At 41.4% G+C, this 20,795-nt stretch overlaps 1 protein-coding gene across 1 annotated transcript in view; it reads left to right on the top strand.

Moving 5' to 3' along the window:
• The window catches only part of LOC140938437 (uncharacterized), a 17,109-nt gene extending 514 nt beyond the window's left edge, over window positions 1–16,595 (top strand). Inside the window, exons 2-5 of the mRNA XM_073387915.1 lie at window positions 5,570–5,641; window positions 5,764–5,835; window positions 6,818–6,886; window positions 16,520–16,595. Coding sequence (XP_073244016.1) covers window positions 5,570–5,641; window positions 5,764–5,835; window positions 6,818–6,886; window positions 16,520–16,595 — 289 coding nt within the window. The remainder of the gene's footprint in view (window positions 1–5,569; window positions 5,642–5,763; window positions 5,836–6,817; window positions 6,887–16,519) is intronic.
• The last annotated feature ends 4,200 nt before the right edge of the window (window positions 16,596–20,795 follow it).

The following is a 20,795-nucleotide window of genomic DNA, read 5'->3' as shown; positions in this document are numbered from 1 at the left end:
ACAAAAACAGAGGCTCTTCTGTAATGCTGCACTTCTTTATTGCAGAGTAAACCTCGTAGATAGTACTTCACACGTAATCGCAGGCTAGGTAATCGATTTACAACAGTTTAAGCACTGCTTTTATACAGTCTACAGTATAAACACAGGTGTTCGATTATCACAAAGGAACACAAAAACCTATTAAAAAATACCCGTGCTTGTTGATCAACGTGTTACAATTCGATTGCTTAAAATACTTGTTCATTATGGTGAAAATACAATTCTTTCTATTTCGGTTCCTGGACTTTAGAAAAACACATGTTGTAAATCAAGCTGAATGAATAGAGCACAACAGTTGTTTCTTTGAAATGTAAAATAGTTCTTGTCTAACAAACGACAGACACGTACAGAAGTACACGTGTTCTATTGAAATTATATGTCAGATGTTCCGATATTTGTGCACATGTCACTGCCTGCTATTTTGCATTCGAATAATCAAAGGCGGCCCAGACGTAGTATGTGTCACTGAATGAATATATTAATATTCACATGGACAAATTAATGCGATGATTCGTCGAAACTCCCATGGACTAAAATAGTCCAAAAGTCAAAATATAACAAAACAAAGCTAAGATACCTTCAACTGGACGTATCCTTGTCTTTCCTGGCCGGTTTAAGTGGCATTTTGTTTAGTTTTGCAATTGTAGGTACTATCCACTAAAGAAGAATTAAAGGCTGGCTACAAAACAAACAGACCATCTCCACGCGCCTTCACACGAAGCGCTATAAATTCGAGAATAATCGACGAATCCGCTCCAAATAACCATCGGCTAATCTGCAGGTAACGTGTGCTCCTGCTTCTGACTCGCTTGCTCCACAAACCCCATCGCAACTGCACAATAATTGCTCGCTCATCAACAACCACTGTTGACCTTTACGCTTCGATATGACCGCAAACGACCAGGTTTAATACGCGACGTGAATATTCAAGCTTAGCGACCGCGTTCGCGCAACAATGCAGCACTTGCTATGGGAGGGATGGTACTATTGCTTCTAGGTCAATCGACTGACCGAAGGTTCGCTGCGTTAGTTTTGACCAGAAAACAAAAGGCGATCGCGGGACCGTCCGTAAGTTTTCAACAGGGCAGCCCTGGTTTTCAAGTTGGAATTCTTCTAACGTTCGCTGTCTCAGCTGCTGTCACATTGTTCGTCCAGCCGCTTGCAAAGGTTCTTGACTCTACCAGACTTATTTGCTTAGATTAACAACGTCTTACTCCATAATATGTTGTCCAAACTGGTGAAGGAGGACGAGAATTTTCCGCCCAGGAAAAAGGCAAAATCTGGCCCCCGCTATGCAGCTGAATAGAAGATACAGCTGAACAGTATCGTAAAGTAAAGTTTATGCGCGCGATATCTTTTTTTATTATTATTATTATTCTCAAAACCCAGGGGCACCCAACGATGATTTCCCCCTAAATGCATTGAAAATACATTTAAGGCTGTCCAGAGTACTTTTGATCGAAAAATGCATTCTAAACTTACATAAATTTAGTCAGGAGGGCTAAAAGCGAAGCTAATGATTTATAGTTTGCTCATACTAATTACAAAATATATCGTGTAATGCTAAACGGAGAAGGCAACGACACAGGGCCACCCAACGACTGTTTCCTCAAATACTTTCAATTGAAAACACTTTTGTAGCTATTCATAAAGTACTTTTAGCTCTATAGAAATGCATTCTAAGTGTCGCTATAAAATTTGCATCTCAGTGTTCGGCCATTCTAGAGGAACTTGAGTCTTTTCGAAATTACGAGGAATTCAGAATTATTTTCCCGAAAATTTTAGATGCAATTTAACGTATTACAAAGGAGATAATTTTTCAGATACCTTCTTTCATCACATTTTTTAATCCGAAAATTTTAGGATTCCATTTTACTCACTACGAAAAATAGCCTAACCCGGTGAGTGAAATGTGAAAAATTAAAAGTTGGATGCCCTTGATCAGAACTGTGAAAAACAACAATAGGTCTAATTGCAGCACACTTTCTTGTACATTTTCTTGCCGTTGATTTGCATGACTGCAACGTGAAACGTCTAGAAAACTTCCTGGTTTTCGCTTTTTATGGAGAAAATGTGGTACATGTTCTTGTTCAAATTTTCCACTGCCGCTCATTTTTTTTAGCTCCGCTATAAGATTCGTATCTGTTCGGTGCTCCTAGGGCAAATTGGATCTTTTTAAAAATTACAAGAGCTTCAATATTATTTTCCCGATTGATTGACCTAGAAGCAATAGTACCATCCCTCCCATAGCAAGTGCTGCATTGTTGCGCGAACGCGGTCGCTAAGCTTGAATGTTCACGTCGCGTATTAAACCTGGTCGTTTGCGGTCATATCGAAGCGTAAAGGTCAACAGTGGTTGTTGATGAGCGAGCAATTATTGTGCAGTTGCGATGGGTTTTGTGAAGCAAGCGAGCCAGAAGCAGGAGCACACGTTACCTGCAGATTAGCCGATGGTTATTTGGAGCGGATTCGTCGATTATTCTCGAATTTATAGCGCTTCGTGTGAAGGCGCGTGGAGATGGTCTGTTTGTTTTGTAGCCAGCCTTTAATTCTTCTTTAGTGGATAGTACCTACAATTGCAAAACTAAACAAAATGCCACTTAAACCGGCCAGGAAAGACAAGGATACGTTCAGTTGAAGGTATCTAAGCTTTGTTTTGTTATATTTTGACTTTTAGACTATTTTAGTCCATGGGAGTTTCGACGAATCATCGCATTAATTTGTCCATGTGAATATTAATATATTCATTCAGTGACACATACTACGTCTGGGCCGCCTGTGGAATAATATGCTCATTTTAGCTGCGGAGTTTTAGAAAGATACGAAAGAGTTAAAACTAGATTTGTTAAATACTGCAGAATTGCTACAATAACGCTCTGGTGAAACTGAGTTCCGTTCTAAAGATAACAAATATCGGCTGTGACACAACTAATTGATCTGAAAATCACCAGAAAAGATAATTTTCGACTACGAACAAACGTCCTACCCAGTGAAGAAGGCTTTAACCAGGCAGGGCTTCATGACAATATTCCTCAAAAGCTTCTGAAATATCTAAAGCTGCAAAATCTTTCTCCTGTCCTGCTTCTTCCAGCTATGCAAAGAGATAGAGGGCAATATGGATGATGTGCTTTCCCGAAACGATCTTCGCGACGATAAAGACTAAGTCGTTCAGTACTATTCAAAACACTTTGAACACATTGTTGACTTTCTGACAACTTTTTTACGTCCGGTACCTTCAATTGCAAAACAGATGCCTTGCTTTCAAAAAACAATTAAATTCAAGAACACGGCCGGAAGAATCAGTGCTAATCCAGACTTAACATCAAGCACACAACCCCTTCAACGTAACACGTGAGTTAAAACAGGCAGCCATCTTACAAAAACCTGAGACAGAAAATTCCACCGCACTTTCCTCCCCCCCCCCCCCAAATCCTTATTTCGTGACTCCTCCTTCCACAGTAACCACAAAAACCCATCACAAGCGCCGAAACGCAAAAAGCCTCGCATTCAAATTGTAAATTATTTAGGTGATGATAATGATACTCTAGGCAAACAGAAGAGATGAGCTCGCCTTAAGAAATTTCGAGCCCAACCTTACAAGTATTCCAAGGGGGAACTGAGAAGATGATTGATATTTTAATCGGTTTCAAATTGTTAAATATTTTATTCTTTTTGTAATTGTTTTTCAATAATGTTGTTAAAACGGTATCTAGTGTCCAGTTTTATTTCGAGCATTTATTACTTAGTTGCGCTATTAAATTGATCATTTCTTAGGACTTAAGTCAACTATTGTTTTATTGAATAGTAATAAACGTTGTCCCATGAGCTTTCTCCGCATGTAGAGTTCATATGCAAATGTAGATCAGGATCTGTGGCCATGCAAGCATTTGCTCATAATTATTACTGTTTCATGAACCGTGTAAACCATTCAAGTGACCACAAAGTGGAAGGTGAGTTTTTTTTCTGAATTCGACGCTGTTATTAGGATACAAGAGCAGCTGTGCTTGTTTTGTAAGGAATGCGACTGGAATTTGTGGACGAAAATGATCACTAAGACTATCACTTTGATATTTTGATGCTTGGGCTTGTTGTAAGTACTTTGAGTACTACTAGGTAAATGGATAACTTAAGACTGTGACTTACAAAGCATTCTACCTCTTTTACACATTTTTATCGTCTTTCGGTTGAAAAATTCACTCGCACTTGACAAAATAATTATCAGAAAGTTAAAATTTTAAGAAAATTCTGCTCCGCATAGGAAAACTGCAATCATTCCCATTCCTCCGCGGTCAAAAGATCATGATTGGTTTCTTTCAGCTTAGTAATTGTTGATCAGGGTAGGTCACACAATTTTTTTTCTGTACATTTTTATTTCATTACAGATGTGGTCTTTGAAATCATACGATAGTGATTAAGCTCTGTTACTTTTAAAGACTACTCAATACCCATTTTTCCTCCTTCAGATTACTGATCCATACATAAAATCCTAGTTAAAGTAACATAAACAATGACATCATACCCACATAAGGATACGACACACATAATCAAAATAAACTATGACATCATCCATCTAAAAATAGTATAAGCCTGTAGAACCGGTTAAAGCAACTACAAATTACACATGACCTCGGCATTTTATTCATGAGACAAAGACAAAAGGTTAAGACATCATCGGCATTAATGTATTCCCCGCAAGTTAATGAAATTCCTCCACAAATAAACGGAATAAAACATCCCCACCCCACTAACGAAGCACTACTGACTACTGAATTAAAATAATTGTTTAAAAAGGGTGGAACTGAACCTTCAAGGCATTTTCTTGTTAAGAAAACAATGTGAAGCTTGCGCCTGTTGATCAAAGGCGCTATATAGTATTGAGACCAGAATTTGGAAAAATTTTATGCTGTAATCTCTCGGAGAGTTAACTTTTCCACACCTTTACTAGGTCACATGAATGTAGTCAAAAATTTGTACAATCATCGTCTTGTAGAGGCGTTCAGCTGCAGCCATAGGAAAAGAGATTCTCAAACACCTTAGAACACCTAATTTTTTCGAAATCTTGTTGACTACGTTCTTAATATGGTAGTTAAAACTCAAGTGCTGATCAATTACGTCGCCAAGATATTTGAACAGTGCCGGATCCAGACCTTGAGATAATGGAGGCACGGTCATCTAGACCCTTAGTTAAAGGGAAGGGGGAGCAACTTCTTTTTGAAAAAATGATAATAGTAGAAAGCAATAACTGATAAAAATTGCGTAAAAATGTGACCCTAATTGAGGCAGAAGAGGCAGTCATAGTTTTCTTTTTAACTTTTGACCACTCAGGTTCAAGTTTGTTTCAGCTTTGTTCGAGCATTAACGAGTTAGTTTTGATAGAACATGTTCTGATCTGATGGTGTCTTTAGCGGGTAAGATGGTAGCCCTAAATTAAAGTCGCTGCTTTTAATACCCTCTGCGAGCATGCTTTGCACAACACTGATACACCTAGGATGCTTTAACGGTAAGCAACTTCGTTGTTATCATATTGCAGGGACCTGTCATTTAACAAGCTGCAATCTATACCAGACAATGTGTTTCAAGGATTCCACGAATTATCACTTCTGTAAGGTTTTTTGGCTGCTAATTCCTTACTATTTAGTATCACTTTGATGAGAATTAAGTAAGTCAATTCATATGTCCTAAGCTGCCGTTACTGTTTTTAGCACTGTAATTTTCAATCCATAGGGGTTTAAACTTCAATAGCATCACCCACATAAACCGACGCAGTTTTACTGGCCTTCGCAACTTAGGAACATTGTAAGTTTCCGTTGTATTTTATAGCGTTTGCATCCCTTCTTCTATATAAACCGAAAACAGGCTCTGTTTTTGTTTAAAAAAATATTGGAGATATGCGTAACAAGCTTAAGTCAGCAACTATGAGAAGAGATAAGCTAAGTTCGCACGTGTGGCTAGGTTTTCTCAAGCGCGTTTCTTTCGAAGGACTAAGAAGAGGAGGAAAGGAGGAGGGCATCTTCTCTTCTTGTTTCAAATTCACTTTGGAGAACATTTGAAACGAGTATTGTCGAAATTCTAAAGTTACGTTGTTCAAATAAACATGTAACGTTGATTAACATACACTCAAACTCGTACGAGCTCAAAATGCCTTCAGCTTAGTCCTATGGAGGATATATTGCATTTTTGAATGCAGTTTTTGTCATTGTCTTCCTTTTGCTCATGCTGCTAATTAACTGGGCTGCCTGTGTCGAGCCCAGTTTGTAAAATACGTTCCATTTTCTTATTTCTGGGAAGTCGTAGTGGGGGTGTACAGTCCGGCTCTCCTAATCTTGACACCATTTCAGAGCAATATCTATAAGGTTAATGTAAGAGAGTTCCCCCCCCCCCCCGGGGGATTTATCCCGCAAAATGAACACTACCAATTATTAACTTAGTAACGATAAAGCATGTTAAAGCAAAGTTCTAGGGCGCTTTGCAAAAGTCAGAACTGGCCAGCCGCTCGGACCGGTCATTTTGAAACTGAAATATCATCACTGCCGTGCATACCATTTAGGGATAAACTGATCTGACTAGATAGTTATGATTAATAGTAGGATTCTCCTAAAGACTTGACTGGTATGGCCAAGCAGGTCTGACAAATATAGTTAGCGACCTCAAAATGAATCAGTTTTCGATAAAACAAGTTTATAATACATTGTAGGCTGTTAATATAAAACTCTATTACTTCTGTACTATTACTATAGAAAGCAGGCACAATTGTTCTCAATAATCATTTTCTTTTAAGGATGATGATCCATAATAACTTGACGTCTATTCCTGATAACGTTTTTGTCAACACCCGCCTTGGATCATTGTGAGTGAAAAATAGTTACACACCCGTAATTTGCTTTAAAAATGTGATGATAAACTTCAATGCTGATCATACATATACATATCACGAAAGTGGAACATTTGATTCTCTGGGACGATAGCGATCCCAGCCATGACCTTTCAGATTACGATACGAAGCTCACAGCCACTGAACTTGTGTTGCGCTTTCCCTGCAAAACTACATAAGCTTGGATCTTTGGTAACAATAACATATATGATAAATTTTACAGCACAACTTCTGCTAACTCCTTGTAAAGGAAATCGACGACAGTCTTGCATTATGGATTCCACGCCATTGATTTTGGTTTCCGGGTACTAGATTCCGGCCTTTGTCAGGCTGAACTTCGATTCCGGGTGGAATCCGGATTCCTTTATATGGGTACTTGAAAATTAAAGTCGCTACAAGGTTCAGAGCTTTTCAGCAATAATAGTTGTGATCTGTTCGTTACAATCGTTGAATTGAAACTTTGAATTTATGGTGTTGAACTCACCGTAACATACGAAGTGAAATGTTATGAAGACTGAATCTCTTTACTCAGGTATTTTAGCTAAAATTTTTAACCTCTATTGAACAGACATTCTTCCGATAAATTTATCACTTCCTCCTGTTAGAAGACACGAAGTCTAAACGCACAAGATGGATGTCATGTTTATTACACACCCCAAAGCATGCTGGGGTCTGATATAACAACGCTGGGGGTATGATGTAACATCCCCCTTTTTTCAAAAAAAAACTTATAACACAGTATCTCAATATTAACAACAAATGATCCGGGCTAACAAGAAAGTTCACAGTTTCATAGTTTAAACATAAAAAATACTGGCTTTCACTGCTACCCCTAAAAGCGTTTCGTCAACAAAGACTTAGAACTCAATGTTCAGGTGTCCAAATAAATGTTTCTATTTCACACAATAAAGTCCAAAAAGTCTCAGTTTGTTTCTACAAATTTAGGTGGGTTGGTGGTCTCAAGAGTCTCCCTGATCGAGTCATCACTTCCTTTGTTAGTCCTAGAGTGCGCTGTACATCACTATTTATCGACCTCTCTGTGGACTGCGATGATTTCTGCACTCTTGAAGATCTTTGCTGCGTCTGATTTGGTTCGCTGGCCACTGAATCTTTGCTTTGGTGCTGGACTTGAGGACTTGCTATAACTGGACTGTGGCTCTTTGTTGGGGGACGTTGATTCCTAGGGTTAGGGGGCTCCCCTTGTGGTGACAGCAGCCCTTGGTTTAGAGGTGGCATTGGGTCATTTGTCAAACGTAACGGCTAGGCTGGTGATGCGATACCGTTACTAGGGTCTGAATGTTCTGTTTGACGACCTGTATACAGGGACCAGGGGGGAAGGTGTCTCCAAGGAAATCTATGTTACAGTCCGCCTGCCGGTATGACGTCACGTCTCGTGTCAGTAACTTTCAAAATGGCGAGCAAAGTGTTCATTAAAGAGACGGATAAAAATTGCGATTTTATCACGGAAATACTGTTCCGATTTCTTGGATTTGGAGATTTTAAGGTTTCTATTGTCATAGAAAACTAGACTTAAACACTTTTTTGGAATGAAATGTCCAGAGGTGTAATGAATTTTAAAGATTCCTTTCTATCGTCGAGCAAATTTTACGGGCAATTATACCGACCGATCACACTTTTGAGGGCCAGTGCACAGCTAGATTGAGGAGTTTAGACACAGCAATAAGAGGTTCATCAATGATGTATTATACTTTACATTGTGCGCATTTTCAGCTCTTCAGAGCTAGTGGAACCCCATATCATTCCTTTCAAAGTTCGCTTAGCTGTGTCGTTAAAAGAGGAAGCTAAATGACAGGTATTTGTGAGAGTCTGTGAGCATTGAATCTTGTTGCTTTACCGCATTTTAATGCTGCATTGGGCGTACACCTGTAATTCTGTGATTAAATCCCGAAAACAATAAACGTTTCGCTTAATTATTTCTTCCCCAGAGGAGATTTCAGGGTAATAATATTGATGATTAAGACGATGTACAAAGGCACTGGTTTAACTTTCGCCAGTGGGTCACCAGTGGTGGGTGTAGGGTGTAAATTAGTACAGCTTTTGGTGTACTGTGTGTTGTTTGTCATGATGTCAACTAACATTGAAAAACATTCAGCTGTTTCAGAGGAGGCACATGTCTTGAGAGCTTATGTTTTTTTTTTTTCTGGTCGTAAGATTGACCAGTATGCAGATCAAGAGCTTTTGAAATCCCTTTGCCAAAATAAAACTCCGGACTTAAGCTTAAAATGTATTGATACAAGTGCATGACCAGCAGGGTCAGCAGTAAGAATAAAGAAAAAAAAGGCCAAAAGGAAAAGTATTAAAAAAGAGACCAAACAGAAAAAAAACGGTACAAAAAACAGAAAACAGCGTCTCCGGGAGTCGAACCCGGTTTATCTGCACGTTCAAGCAACTACTTGACCACTGCACCTCAGTGACACATATGATTTGACAAATTAATTTTGTCATATCAAAACAATTTTTCTCTCTCATAGACGCTGTTTGAAGCTGGTGGAGCTGTATTTATCATGAATTCAAATATACATTTGAGGAAAATTAACAGCTTAAGCGCGTATTTCAAAGCTATTTCGCATTATTTCGGGTTCAACGGGCCGACTCGATGTAGATAATCGATCGAACTAGCTTTACTGGATTTGGTGGAAGATTAGGAGATCAACAGAGGCCCACACTCGAAAGGAATGATATGAAGTTAGGCCCGTTTAATCAACAAAAGAATAGATGAAATATAAACATGTGTGATCTGTGAATAGAACCTCCTATTCTGGAGACTAGAACTTGCTTACTTTAGAGAAAAAGAAGATTTACGCTTTGTTGACCTTGCCGGTCCCGTGAAATAGGTGGCGATCCCGCAACACGGCCGGCAAAACAAATTGACAAAATTATACAATCACGGACACAAAATATCAAAACGGTTTACACAAACAGATTATAGCAACACCAAAGTTCACACATCAATCAAGTAAACGATAGATAGCGATATTTGCTAGCTTCTTAGCTTTTCCTTGCTCGCTCAAATAACTGTCGTACCCCTTGCTAATTTGCACAAGCGACCCAAGGCTCTCGCCCGTTACTATTTGACGTCATACTGGCAGGCGGAGTGGGTCAAGGAACTTAGGTGGAAAACAATAGAGTCACCTCCCCCCCCCCCCCGACAGGGACATATAGGTCTTCGCATTGAATTGAATTGCATCATGGGGCATTCCTCCCAAATTTCAGTTTTGCTCTAGTACGGTGCTCCTCAATCTCAACTGTTTTGACTGTTCAAAAATACGCAACAGCAGGCTGCAGAAGTCAAGGCATCATAGGAAGGATACCCGTTTTGCGGCGGGAGAGTAGCCTTTGAGCAGGAGAGTGTTCTTATCCTTGATGGGGGTATATTGGAAGTCCAGTAGAGCCAGTTGAATGTCCTTGTTCTTTTGATACATCCTCTTCACTGTTTTTACTGCGGATTCTGCCTTCCCATTTCTTTGTGGCCATATGGCGAAGAGGTAACGTGCTCAAACCCATACTCAGAGACAAATTACTTTTACTCAGTGCTGATGAACTGGGGTCCATTGTCTGTGACCACGCGATCAGGTACCCCGAACCTTGCAAAGTGTGCTTTCATGAGCTCCACAACTTTTGCTGTGAGTCTATTTGATAGTATATCAATCTCTATCCAGTCGCTGTAGCGGCATGCAGTGACTAAGTGCAATTTTCCTATCCACATGAGGATATCTTGGCTAATTTATGACCATGGTCTGTGTTGAGTCCGAAGAGGTACAGAGACGACAGCATCAACACAACATACTTTAATACGATAGATTCATACAGCTCTCTCGAATGACAGCTCTACCGCCGGTCAGCGGTCAGTTAGTACTTCATGTTACTACATCTTCCTTTTTTTTTTTAAGTTAACTAAATGTCAATAAGGACAACGCAGTTCTCCAGTGTCCTAAAGTGAAACTAATCTTAGCATTGTTCGAAAAGTCTGTCCGGTCTTCTTAGAGCTCCTCTAGGTCTAAGGCGTGTCAGCATCGGTTCAGGCTGCAAGGGCTTGTCCACTGCTGGTTGGTCCCCAGGGACAGGTAGTTCTACATAATCTTCTTGGCTGGCTCCAGGAGCTGAGGATACGTCTGGGTTCCTCTCTCTTGTTGGTATCGGCTCATGATTCTCATAGTCTTCATTCTGGGGTGGGACCGGAGAACTTCCCACCAGAACTCTTCTTGTCATCCGGCGGTTTCTTCTCACTTGTCCGTTTTGGGTCTGTATGATTACAGATCTTGGACTCTCGTGTGGCTTAATCACTGTTCCTTCCTCTTTTAAATCAGGGATCCAAATGCGGTCACCGGGTGACAGTTCCTTTCCCTCTACTACTTTGTGTCTATGGTCATAATCGAATTTCATCTTAGCTCGGTACTCCTTCTCTTTCCTTCTGATGTGATCACGGTCTGGGGTCTCTGGCTTTAGCTCCTCCGGGTGACAGGGGACTCTTGTACGAAGTTTCCGACCCATGCTCAATTGTGCTGGAGAGTAACCGTGGTGCAATGGAGTATCTCTGTAATTCAGGAGAGCCAAGTATTCGTCATTACTCTTATTCAAGACCGCCTTCATAGTTTGGACCGCCCTTTCCACTTCACCGTTGGACTGGGGGTATCTTGGAGACGATGCCAGTCTGTGGAAAAGTTAGTGAACTCGTGTGAATCAAACTGGGGGCCATTGTCGCTAAATAAGATGTCTGGAATCCCATGTCGACTGAAGATCTTCTTAAGTTGCAGGATAGTCTGGGCAGAGTTTACATTCTTGGACACTTGACTTATCTCTACATCTCATGAAAAGTAATCTACGGCTAGGAGGTAATGTTTATCCACGGTCGTTCTGGAAACTCAGTATCTTTCATTGGCTCAATGCGTTCTCTGCGATATTTCTCGCGCATGGCGCAGTTCTGCACGACTATTGTGATGTCTTGGGAGATTCCAGGCCACCACACTAAGGATGCCGCATTTGCACGTGTTTTGGTAATTCCTTGATGACCATCATGAAGACGCCTTAATACATCTGCCCGCAGCCTCGGAGGAATAATGATTCGTCGTCCTCTCAGGAGCAGGCCGTCGTGGAGGGAGATGTTGCCACGTTCACTCCAGTATTTAGCTATTGGCCCGTGGACTCTTCGTTTCTCTTCAGGCCATCCATTCTGCACATACTGCATCACAGTTTTAAGTGTGTCATCACTCTTCAACTCAGAACGTATCTCATCTAACCGCTGGTCGGAGGCAGGTAGGGTTACCAATAAAGCATTCACATAGCACTCGACTTCGTCATGTAGGTCGTCCCATGACTTAGGCTCCTGGGCTTTACCCTCCTGGGGGGATCGAGACAATGAATCAGCTGTGTACAAGAGTTTACCAGGAACATGTGCGATGGCAAAGTCAAATCTCATGAGTCTCATCCTGAAGCGTTGTATGCGTACTTGTAGCTCGTCAATCAGCTTTGTGGAAAACAATGGAATCAATGGCTTGTGATCGGTTTCCACTTTAAATCTCATTCCGATCAAGAATTCAGCCCAGTGTTCAAGTGCCCATGTGATAGCCAAGGCCTCTTTTTCGATCCGGGCATAACGACGCTTTGTCTCGGTCATCGATCTGCTAGCATAAGCCACTGGCCTCATTTCACCGGACGGCTGCTTCTGCACGAGGACCGCACCAAGTCCAAAACTGCTGGCATCAGATGAGACCACGGTCTCCTTCTCTGGATCGTACAGTGCAAGAACTTGGTCGGATGCCATGTCTACTTTCAGCTGTCGGAAGGCTTCTTGTTGGGCTGTGCCCCACACCCACGCGTTCTCCTTCTTGAGCAAGTCTCTTAAGGGTTTCGTCGTCTCAGCCAGATTTGGGCAGAACTTCATAAGGTGGTTGACCAAACCCAGGAAACGTCTCAGGTCTGCAATGTTCTGGGGTTCTGCCATGTCGGTGATGGCTTTGATCTTGGAGGGGTCTTTCCTGATTCCATCACTGTCAATGATTTGGCCCAAGTATTGCAACCTGGATTGAGAAAATAAACACTTCTCAAGGTTGAGTGTTAGTTTCCTCTCGACTAGCCTGTCAAGGACTTGCTTAAGTCGTTTGTCATGTTCCGCTTGGTCTTTCCCGATGATTAGAATATCATCCATGCGGCACTTGACCCCTTCTATTCCAGAGAGTTCTTTGTCCATCCGCTTTTGGAAATGTTCTGGGGCTGAGGATATGCCGAAGGGAAGACGCTTGAACATGTAACGGCCGAAGGGCGTGATAAAGGTAGTTAGCTTGGCACTTTCTGGGTTTAAGACTATCTGATGAAACCCTGAGTTGGCATCAAGTTTGGAGAATACTGAGCCTTCTGTTAGGCTTCCCAGGGTCTCTTCAACTGTTGGCATTTGATAGACTTCTCGGCGGACCGCTTGGTTAAGCCTGGTAAGATCAACACATATCCGCACCCTGCCATCGGCCTTTGGCACTACCACAATCGGTGAACACCATTCTGTCGGCTCATCCACTGGTTCAATAACGTCCAGTTGTTCCATACGCTTGATCTCCTCTTGCACTTGCTTCATTGGTGGCAGTGGTACTCGCCTGGGAGTGGTCAAACAAAAGGGTGTGGCCCCTTCCTTCAATTGAATTGTATGCTCACCCTCCAATTTGCCAAGGCCTTGAAAAAGTGATGGGTACTGCTTGACAATGTCCTCCTTGGTCCCTGATTGGAGTGGATGGCTATCAGGCATTTGATGGACAGCTTTAACACTGTATGTCCCAGCGATTTCATGGATAAGACCAAGACTTCGGATGGCGGGTATCCCCAGAAGCAACTTGGATGCCCCACTGACTACGTACACTCGTTCTTTAATGACTGTTTCGTCTTGTTGGAGGTTCATGACTGCACATCCAAGGGTCTTTAAAGGAACATCCCCTGCTCCGACAAGTTCTCTGTCAGATTTTGAAAGTGTTCCATATGAAGACTTGTAGATGTGCTCAGGCATCACAGACACTTGTGCTCCTATGTCGATGCACCATGCCAGCGTCTCTTGGTCTTGAATCTTGAGGTTGACATGCCATCCAGGGTCGGACCTACTGGTTTGAGAGTTTATTGCTGGTTCGGCCTTGGAGGTGTTTGGACTAGTGGGTGTATAAACCCCTCCCACAAATGTGAGGCTAAAGTTATCCTCGGTTTCCCGAACTTCGTTGACCGTCCTTGGAGGTACACTCTTGCATATGATAGGGAAATGTCCCATTTTGTTGCATTTGCTGCATCGTGTATCTGCCGCTGGGCAGTTCTTCTTGCCAGGGGGGTGTCGGCGGTTGCAATATCCACAGTTCCGGCCACTTGTTTGGAAGGGCTTCCTCTTGAAGTCTCGCTGGTTCCTTTGCTCTGTATCTTGACCAGCATGAGGGTCTTGCCTGTTCCCTCGCGGTGTGACGCTCTCAATCTCTGCGGTTTTTGATTCGTGTAACTCACGTTTTGTTGCTTCCTTCAAAGACAGGATTTTCACTGCCTTTTCGAGTGAAAGGGCTGCTCCCTCGTCATAGAGTTTTAGCTTGTAATTGTCTTCCTTGCAGGAAAAGGTAAGTTTGTCTCTAACTGCTTGCTCATAGAAATCGGCTGGGAACTTGCACTCGGCGGCTCTTTCCTTGACAGTCACCACCCACGAATCAAAGGTCTGTGTGGGCTCTCGTTTAAGGTGAAGCCAAAATTTCTCTCGCAGCATGAGTTGAGGGTCCCGTTTTTGAAAGTATTCATCAAACTTTGCCACAACGGTCGCATAGTTGTCGGAGTCTTCGGCTGGAAGTTTCTCTTCTCCTCCCGCGGGGTCGTCACGCTCAGGTAGGTAGGTGAAATTCGAGTAAATTTCCAAACACGGCTCGCCGATGTGGTTTAATAGCAGCCCCACTTTCATTTCATCGGGTTTCTTTGAAGCTCCAATTGCCTTGAGCTAAATTTCGAATTTTTGTTTCCATTTTCCCCACGAGTGAGCAGGATTTCCCATCGAAATTTCCAGCGGTTCCGGTGGTTTGGCGAATGGCATGCTTTCCGCCATCTTGTTTTGAACCACGTGCGTAGGATCCGCGTGAAGTTTGACCGGTCAATTCGTCTCAGTATTTGATCCGTTTCTCCGATTGGTTTGATCTCCGCAACTGTAGGCTAGTAGGAAGGTCACGCTTCTGACACCATGTTGAGTCCGAAGAGGTACAGAGACGACAGCATCAACACAACATACTTTAATACGATAGATTCATACAGCTCTCTCGAATGACAGCTCTACCGCCGGTCAGCGGTCAGTTAGTACTTCATGTTACTACAGTCTGTCTGGAATATCCTGGCTAAGCATGTGCTATTTAGGAGCTTGACCGACATATTGGGCACATACTGAGCATGACATGCACTTATTCTTGATATCAGAAGTCATACCGGGCCACAAGAGGGACGCCTTGGCTCTTCGAATGCATAGACCTGCTCCGAGGCGTGTTTTGTCTGGCATGGCTGGTCTCATCGACTTTGGGATGACCGCCTGCTGCCCTTTATACACTATACCATCTGCCGGAGATAATTCATCTTTGAAGGTAAGGGCGCACTAAGGGTCCAATTTTTCGTTTGTCAATCAGTTAAAATGGGAAAGGGCAGCCTCTGCAGTTCTAAATCCATCGAAGTTTTCTCTCCCACGTCTTCTGGGGTAATATTGGAGATGCCAGAGTTGTCTGACCCATAGTGACCAATTCCACCTTAAATGTGTGTTCTCCAGAGAGATTATCTACAGAGAGTTAAGGTTGAGGATCCCTTGAAAGAGTGTCTACTATGACTTGATGCGCTCCTTTCTTGTAGCTCACAAGAAATGACCGTCGTTGTAGCCCCATGCAGATGACTTGCAGACACCTTAGTGCCTTGTAAAGGGGTTTCTTGAAGATTGTTTCAAGGGGGTGATTGTCTGTTTCAATTGTGATATCTGCATATTGTAAAGCAGACTGCCCCATTTCTTAAATGCTAGGCATGTTGCAAGAAATTATTTCTCAATAATTGCGTATCTTTGTTCTGTGGCTGTTAGAAATAAAATGCCACGGGTTGATTATCTTGGAGGAGGGCTCCACCCACTCCAGCAGCAGATTTATCCCCCTGAGGAGTGACAGGCAACTGAGGATCGATTAAAGTACCGTAAGGCATGGGCAGCAGCGATGACGTTCTTGGACTCCACAAAATCTTTGTCGTGTGCGTCAATCCGCTTGAAGGAGACGTCTTTGTGGGTCAATTCTCTTAAGGGTTAGACTATATCACTCACATTGGGGCAGAATCTTGCAAGGAAGTTAAGCATACCCAAATCGCGCTAGTCAGCATGTTGGTCTGAGGGTATGCGCATTTTTGTGATTGCTTCGACCATGGATGGCGATGGGCTAACTCCGTCTGGGCTGAGCTGGAACTCCATGAACAGGCTGAATTCAGTTTGAGCTTTATTTCGCGCAAACGTACCAAGAAATGGTACAGATTCTCATCATGACATGGACATGGTCCTATAGGTATCGCGTCCTACTTAAGGTATATAAATATCATTATAGATATACGTTATGTTATTAACTATTGTGGTTTTTGCAGGTATCTTCACAACAATGCGATTAGAAGCATCGGCGACAAAGCGTTTAACGGCCTCCACGACCTTGGTACGGTGTAAGTATTGATAAAGGTTTACTTAACTTTCCAGAAACACTGATTCTCGCATTTGCATTGGTTTTCGGTTTCATGTCGTTAGACGATTACTTTTCAATCATTTTTTCCCTTTTATTGACAGTTGATGAAGCTTTGTCGCGTAATTAAATTATCAGCCTCCTCTCCTTTTCTCCTTCGTGTGCGCGCGCGTCGTTGCAAGTGAATTTCTCCCCTAAAAATATACAGCGCTCGAAATACGATTGATAACTAGAAACCTTCCTGGTTAATTATACTGCCAACTTTGCGGAACTGTATTTTGAATATTTAAAATCCCGAGGAGGTTTATAGAAAACGGGTCATGATTCGGGCATCATAATTAGATATAGTCGTCATAACGTCCAGTAGTAAACTATACCATAGGGTAGGTAGAGGATCAAGAGCACAAGATTAAGCAAACTCGCTACAAACCTGGTCTCCACTTGCAAATTTTTATCTAAAGTCGATGGTTTAGTTAAGTTTTTGTTATTGTTCTTTAAAAATGTCCTCTTGATGTTGCCTCCCTCCTCATCCCTTTCCCCCATTTTCTAATGAAATAGTTTTTTGGGGGGTTTGAATTGCGTCACGCTGCTCCTCTCCCTCCCCCACTCCCCCCCCCCCCCCACAAAGAAAATTAATGATAAAAGTCCTTGATTAAACTGTTCTTTATTGAATTTGTTAGCAATTAATCAGTTTTTCCTTCCAGGACACTTTTTGACAACCCGCTAACATTATTACCAAATGGTCTGCTGAACACATTATCATCCAATGCCAAAGTGTAAGTAAAAATACCTTACTGAATAAACCAACACTTAAAGTTAGCAAAGCCATGGTATGTCAAGGAGGATTGTACTCTCTTGGAATGGAGAAGTTTAATTTTGTTTTATCTCGGAGTTAACGAAACTCGCTCCGGCGAGAAAATTACTTAAAAGTAAACAACCAAATCCTAAATCATTTCCTCTATAAGAAATTTAGAAATAGGATTGTTAAAGATCCGAAAAAATAGTAAATCTTCATATTTTAATCAATATGTTTCTTTAAATAAGCGTAACGTGCTAGGGCTGTGGTCTGGCAGTAAGTAGATCTTAAACGTTGGTAAATGCAAAAACAGCTACATAACTTTCATTTTGAATGAAAATAAGTATGTTGACAACCCTAAATACATTGCTAACATCTTTAATAACTTTTTTGCCATGGACAATGTTGGTAAGACTACCGAGAAGGGTATCCCCGGGAAAGTCATAGCCCTTCATTCTATCTTAGGGGTAACTACTCAGGATCAATTTTTTATCCCCTGTCACTTCGCATGAAATCTGGAGTTTTGTTGGTAAGATGGATGCTAGCAAGTCTTCTGGCTGATACAGTGTACCTGTCACTATTTTGAAAACTATTAGGGACTATATATCTGAGCCTCTTGTATTTTTATTGCTAGTGGTCTTTTTCCCGAGAAATTAAAATGAGCGAGGATTACTTCTGTTTTTAAGAAAGGCTCAAGATTTGACCCAATTTCTGTTGTTACCAACTTTAGTAAATTATTTGAAAAAGCTAATTATCATCGCCTCTACAGTTATATGGAAGAACTAAAAGTACTTTATCCACTTCAGTTTGGTTTCAGAGAAAAATTTTCGACTAGCCATGCTCTTATTTCTATCACTGAATCTATTCGCCCGTCCATTGATAATAATGAATTAGGCTGTGGTATATTTTTAGCGGGGCTCCCACGCGCGCGAAGCGCGCGTGGGCAAAGCCCCATACCCATAGATTATGGTCAACCTCTTTTCCTTTGGTTGTCACGTGATTGACCGAGCGTAAGTACGTACGTACGTACGCGTCTACGGATTGTACGGGTGGGGTAGGGGAGACTATCAAAAGGAAGGGAGGGGTGTCTCAGGCGTGTCTTGCCAATCCACATCTTTTACATTGGACATTCACAATATGGTCAATTGACAGCTGTCAAAAAAGGATAGCCACTGACCAGTATCCCATGACCATATCGCGGGCTCATGTGTCAACTCATTGAGATGACGTGATTTACTTGGAAGCTGTCCGCTGACCAGTTAATTATTTTACTAGATCAATGTTCAGTCTCATACTTTCTAGCTAGTTTGGGATCGGAGCACAGTAAAACTGATACACATCAATGTTGTGATCCATTGACAGCTGTCAAAACAAGGTATCCGCTGACCAGTATCACTTGACTGTATCGCGGGCTCAGGTGTCGACCCATCGAGGTCAAACTGTTTTTTGAAGTTATCCGCTGACAAGGTACTGGTTTTCAAATGATCGCAGGCTCAAGTTTAATTTTTTTAAAAATTCATATGAAATATGTTGTGTTTATGTGCCGCACAATTAAAATTTTGATTTCAAACTGACCTCGGACGCGAAAATTCAGCCAGCTGCTACAGGCAGGGAAGACAGTTGCTTTTGACTTTGCTCGCCATGTTCACGCGTTGGTCACGCTCTACGTCCAATTTTTATGCTCTGATTGGTCAAAATTTGACAGGTGAGTTCATGCGGAAAATTTATGCAGCATCTTGAATCTTGTTTACTTTCTTTTTTCACTGGATGTACAAAATGAAATTCAGCTGCTATCAGGAGTCTTCTGTTATTCATGGCTAGTTTGTTTATTGGGTTTTTGGTTGAGTCAAAGTCGGAAATCCGATTTCGGATGGTATCGTTCTCGTTTTCATCTTGCTTAATGCCTAAGAGGGTTGCAAAGTCTGAAGCGATACTGGCGTTACTTAATACCTTTCAGGAGCTGCATCTCAAGTGGTAAGCCTAAATAATTATTGATGTTTGTTTTTTATTCCTAATTTAATGAAGTCGAGCGTTGTTGATGCGGCTATTTTGTTTACGCACGTTTGTAAGATTTGAGACAATGATCTGACCGAGTATCAGGTTTGTTATAAGCTTACAGATCTTTAAAAGGCCTTTAGACATTTTCTCACCGCAAATAGAAAGAAAACGTTTCAAAGAATATTTAGTTATACAGTCTGGCTGTAAAAGAAAGGTTTGAGCGATTTTCTTGCCTCGACTTCGTCTTTGAAAAAAGCAAACACCGGGAAGCCGGCTTAAAACATAAACTTCAGTTTTAAGCTCGAAGACTCAGGATTTTTAGAGACACTTTAATACTTGTCTTCCTGAATGAAAATTGTCTTCTCTGTATAAGTTTTACCGAAATATATATTTGTTTTATTGATTTTTAGTACTCTCTCTTGTAATTTTAATCGTTGTGCCGATTGTTTTCAGTCGCTCAGTAAACAAAGCTTCCCGGAGTACTCAAAATGCCGCGCGTAAACCGTTTTAAAATAAAAAATAAACATAATAAATTCTTTATTATGTTGGAGCGTAACCCTGTTAATGTTCGTTCAAACACTCGCCACTGCTAGCACTGTAAAAGTCAGAACCAGCTGGCCGTATAGATGATTTTGAAAATTTTTTCAACGGTTTACGGCTAAAGCCCACGCGTGCTTCGATCGTCCTGAATAGCAATTTGTATCGCAATATTGTGAAATACTGCACTCTGTTGTCCGAGGTCTGTATGATAAAAACAGTGCCTCATAGCACTGTTTCACCTCAGATGTGCTGTATAAATGATATAAAAGGTTGGTTTACACGCACCCAGATTTGTTGGCAAGATTTTGTAAAATAAACTTGTCGAACGCAAAAAATTCGGCCGGAATTTTTTTTCCAGGCCTAATTAATCTACGGTGATCAAGAGCCATTATGGCTCTTAATAAATGTGATCGAAGATGATTGCCAGTTTTTGGGTGTACTTATGAGGCTATCAACTCGATGTGAGATTTGCTCTTGGGCTGTTTGCAAATTATTTTTTGTAAAATCACTTAGCCTTTCCCTAAAAAGTCACACGAATGTGCTCTAAAGTTAACTGAATTGTAGAATACAAGTTTATTGTTTGATTTAAATTATAAATTCATTAATGGGACCCTCGCTTTTAGCCCTGGCTAAATCTATATATTAGATTTGAAAAAAGCATTCGATACTGTTAATCATGCAATCCTTTTAACTAAGCTTAACCATTATGAATAAGAGGTGTTGGGCATGGTTGGTTTAAATCCTACTTAGCCCAAAGAGAACAATTTGTAAATGTTAATGGTCATAACACACTTTCCTTACCAGTCACTTGTGGAGTTCCACAAGGATCTATTCTAGGACCCCATTTATTCTT

This window comes from Porites lutea, chromosome 5 (assembly GCF_958299795.1).
Source record: "Porites lutea chromosome 5, jaPorLute2.1, whole genome shotgun sequence".
NCBI lineage: Eukaryota > Metazoa > Cnidaria > Anthozoa > Scleractinia > Poritidae > Porites > Porites lutea.
Note: the sequence above shows the minus strand (reverse complement) of the source record. Positions and strands in the feature narration are given on the sequence as shown.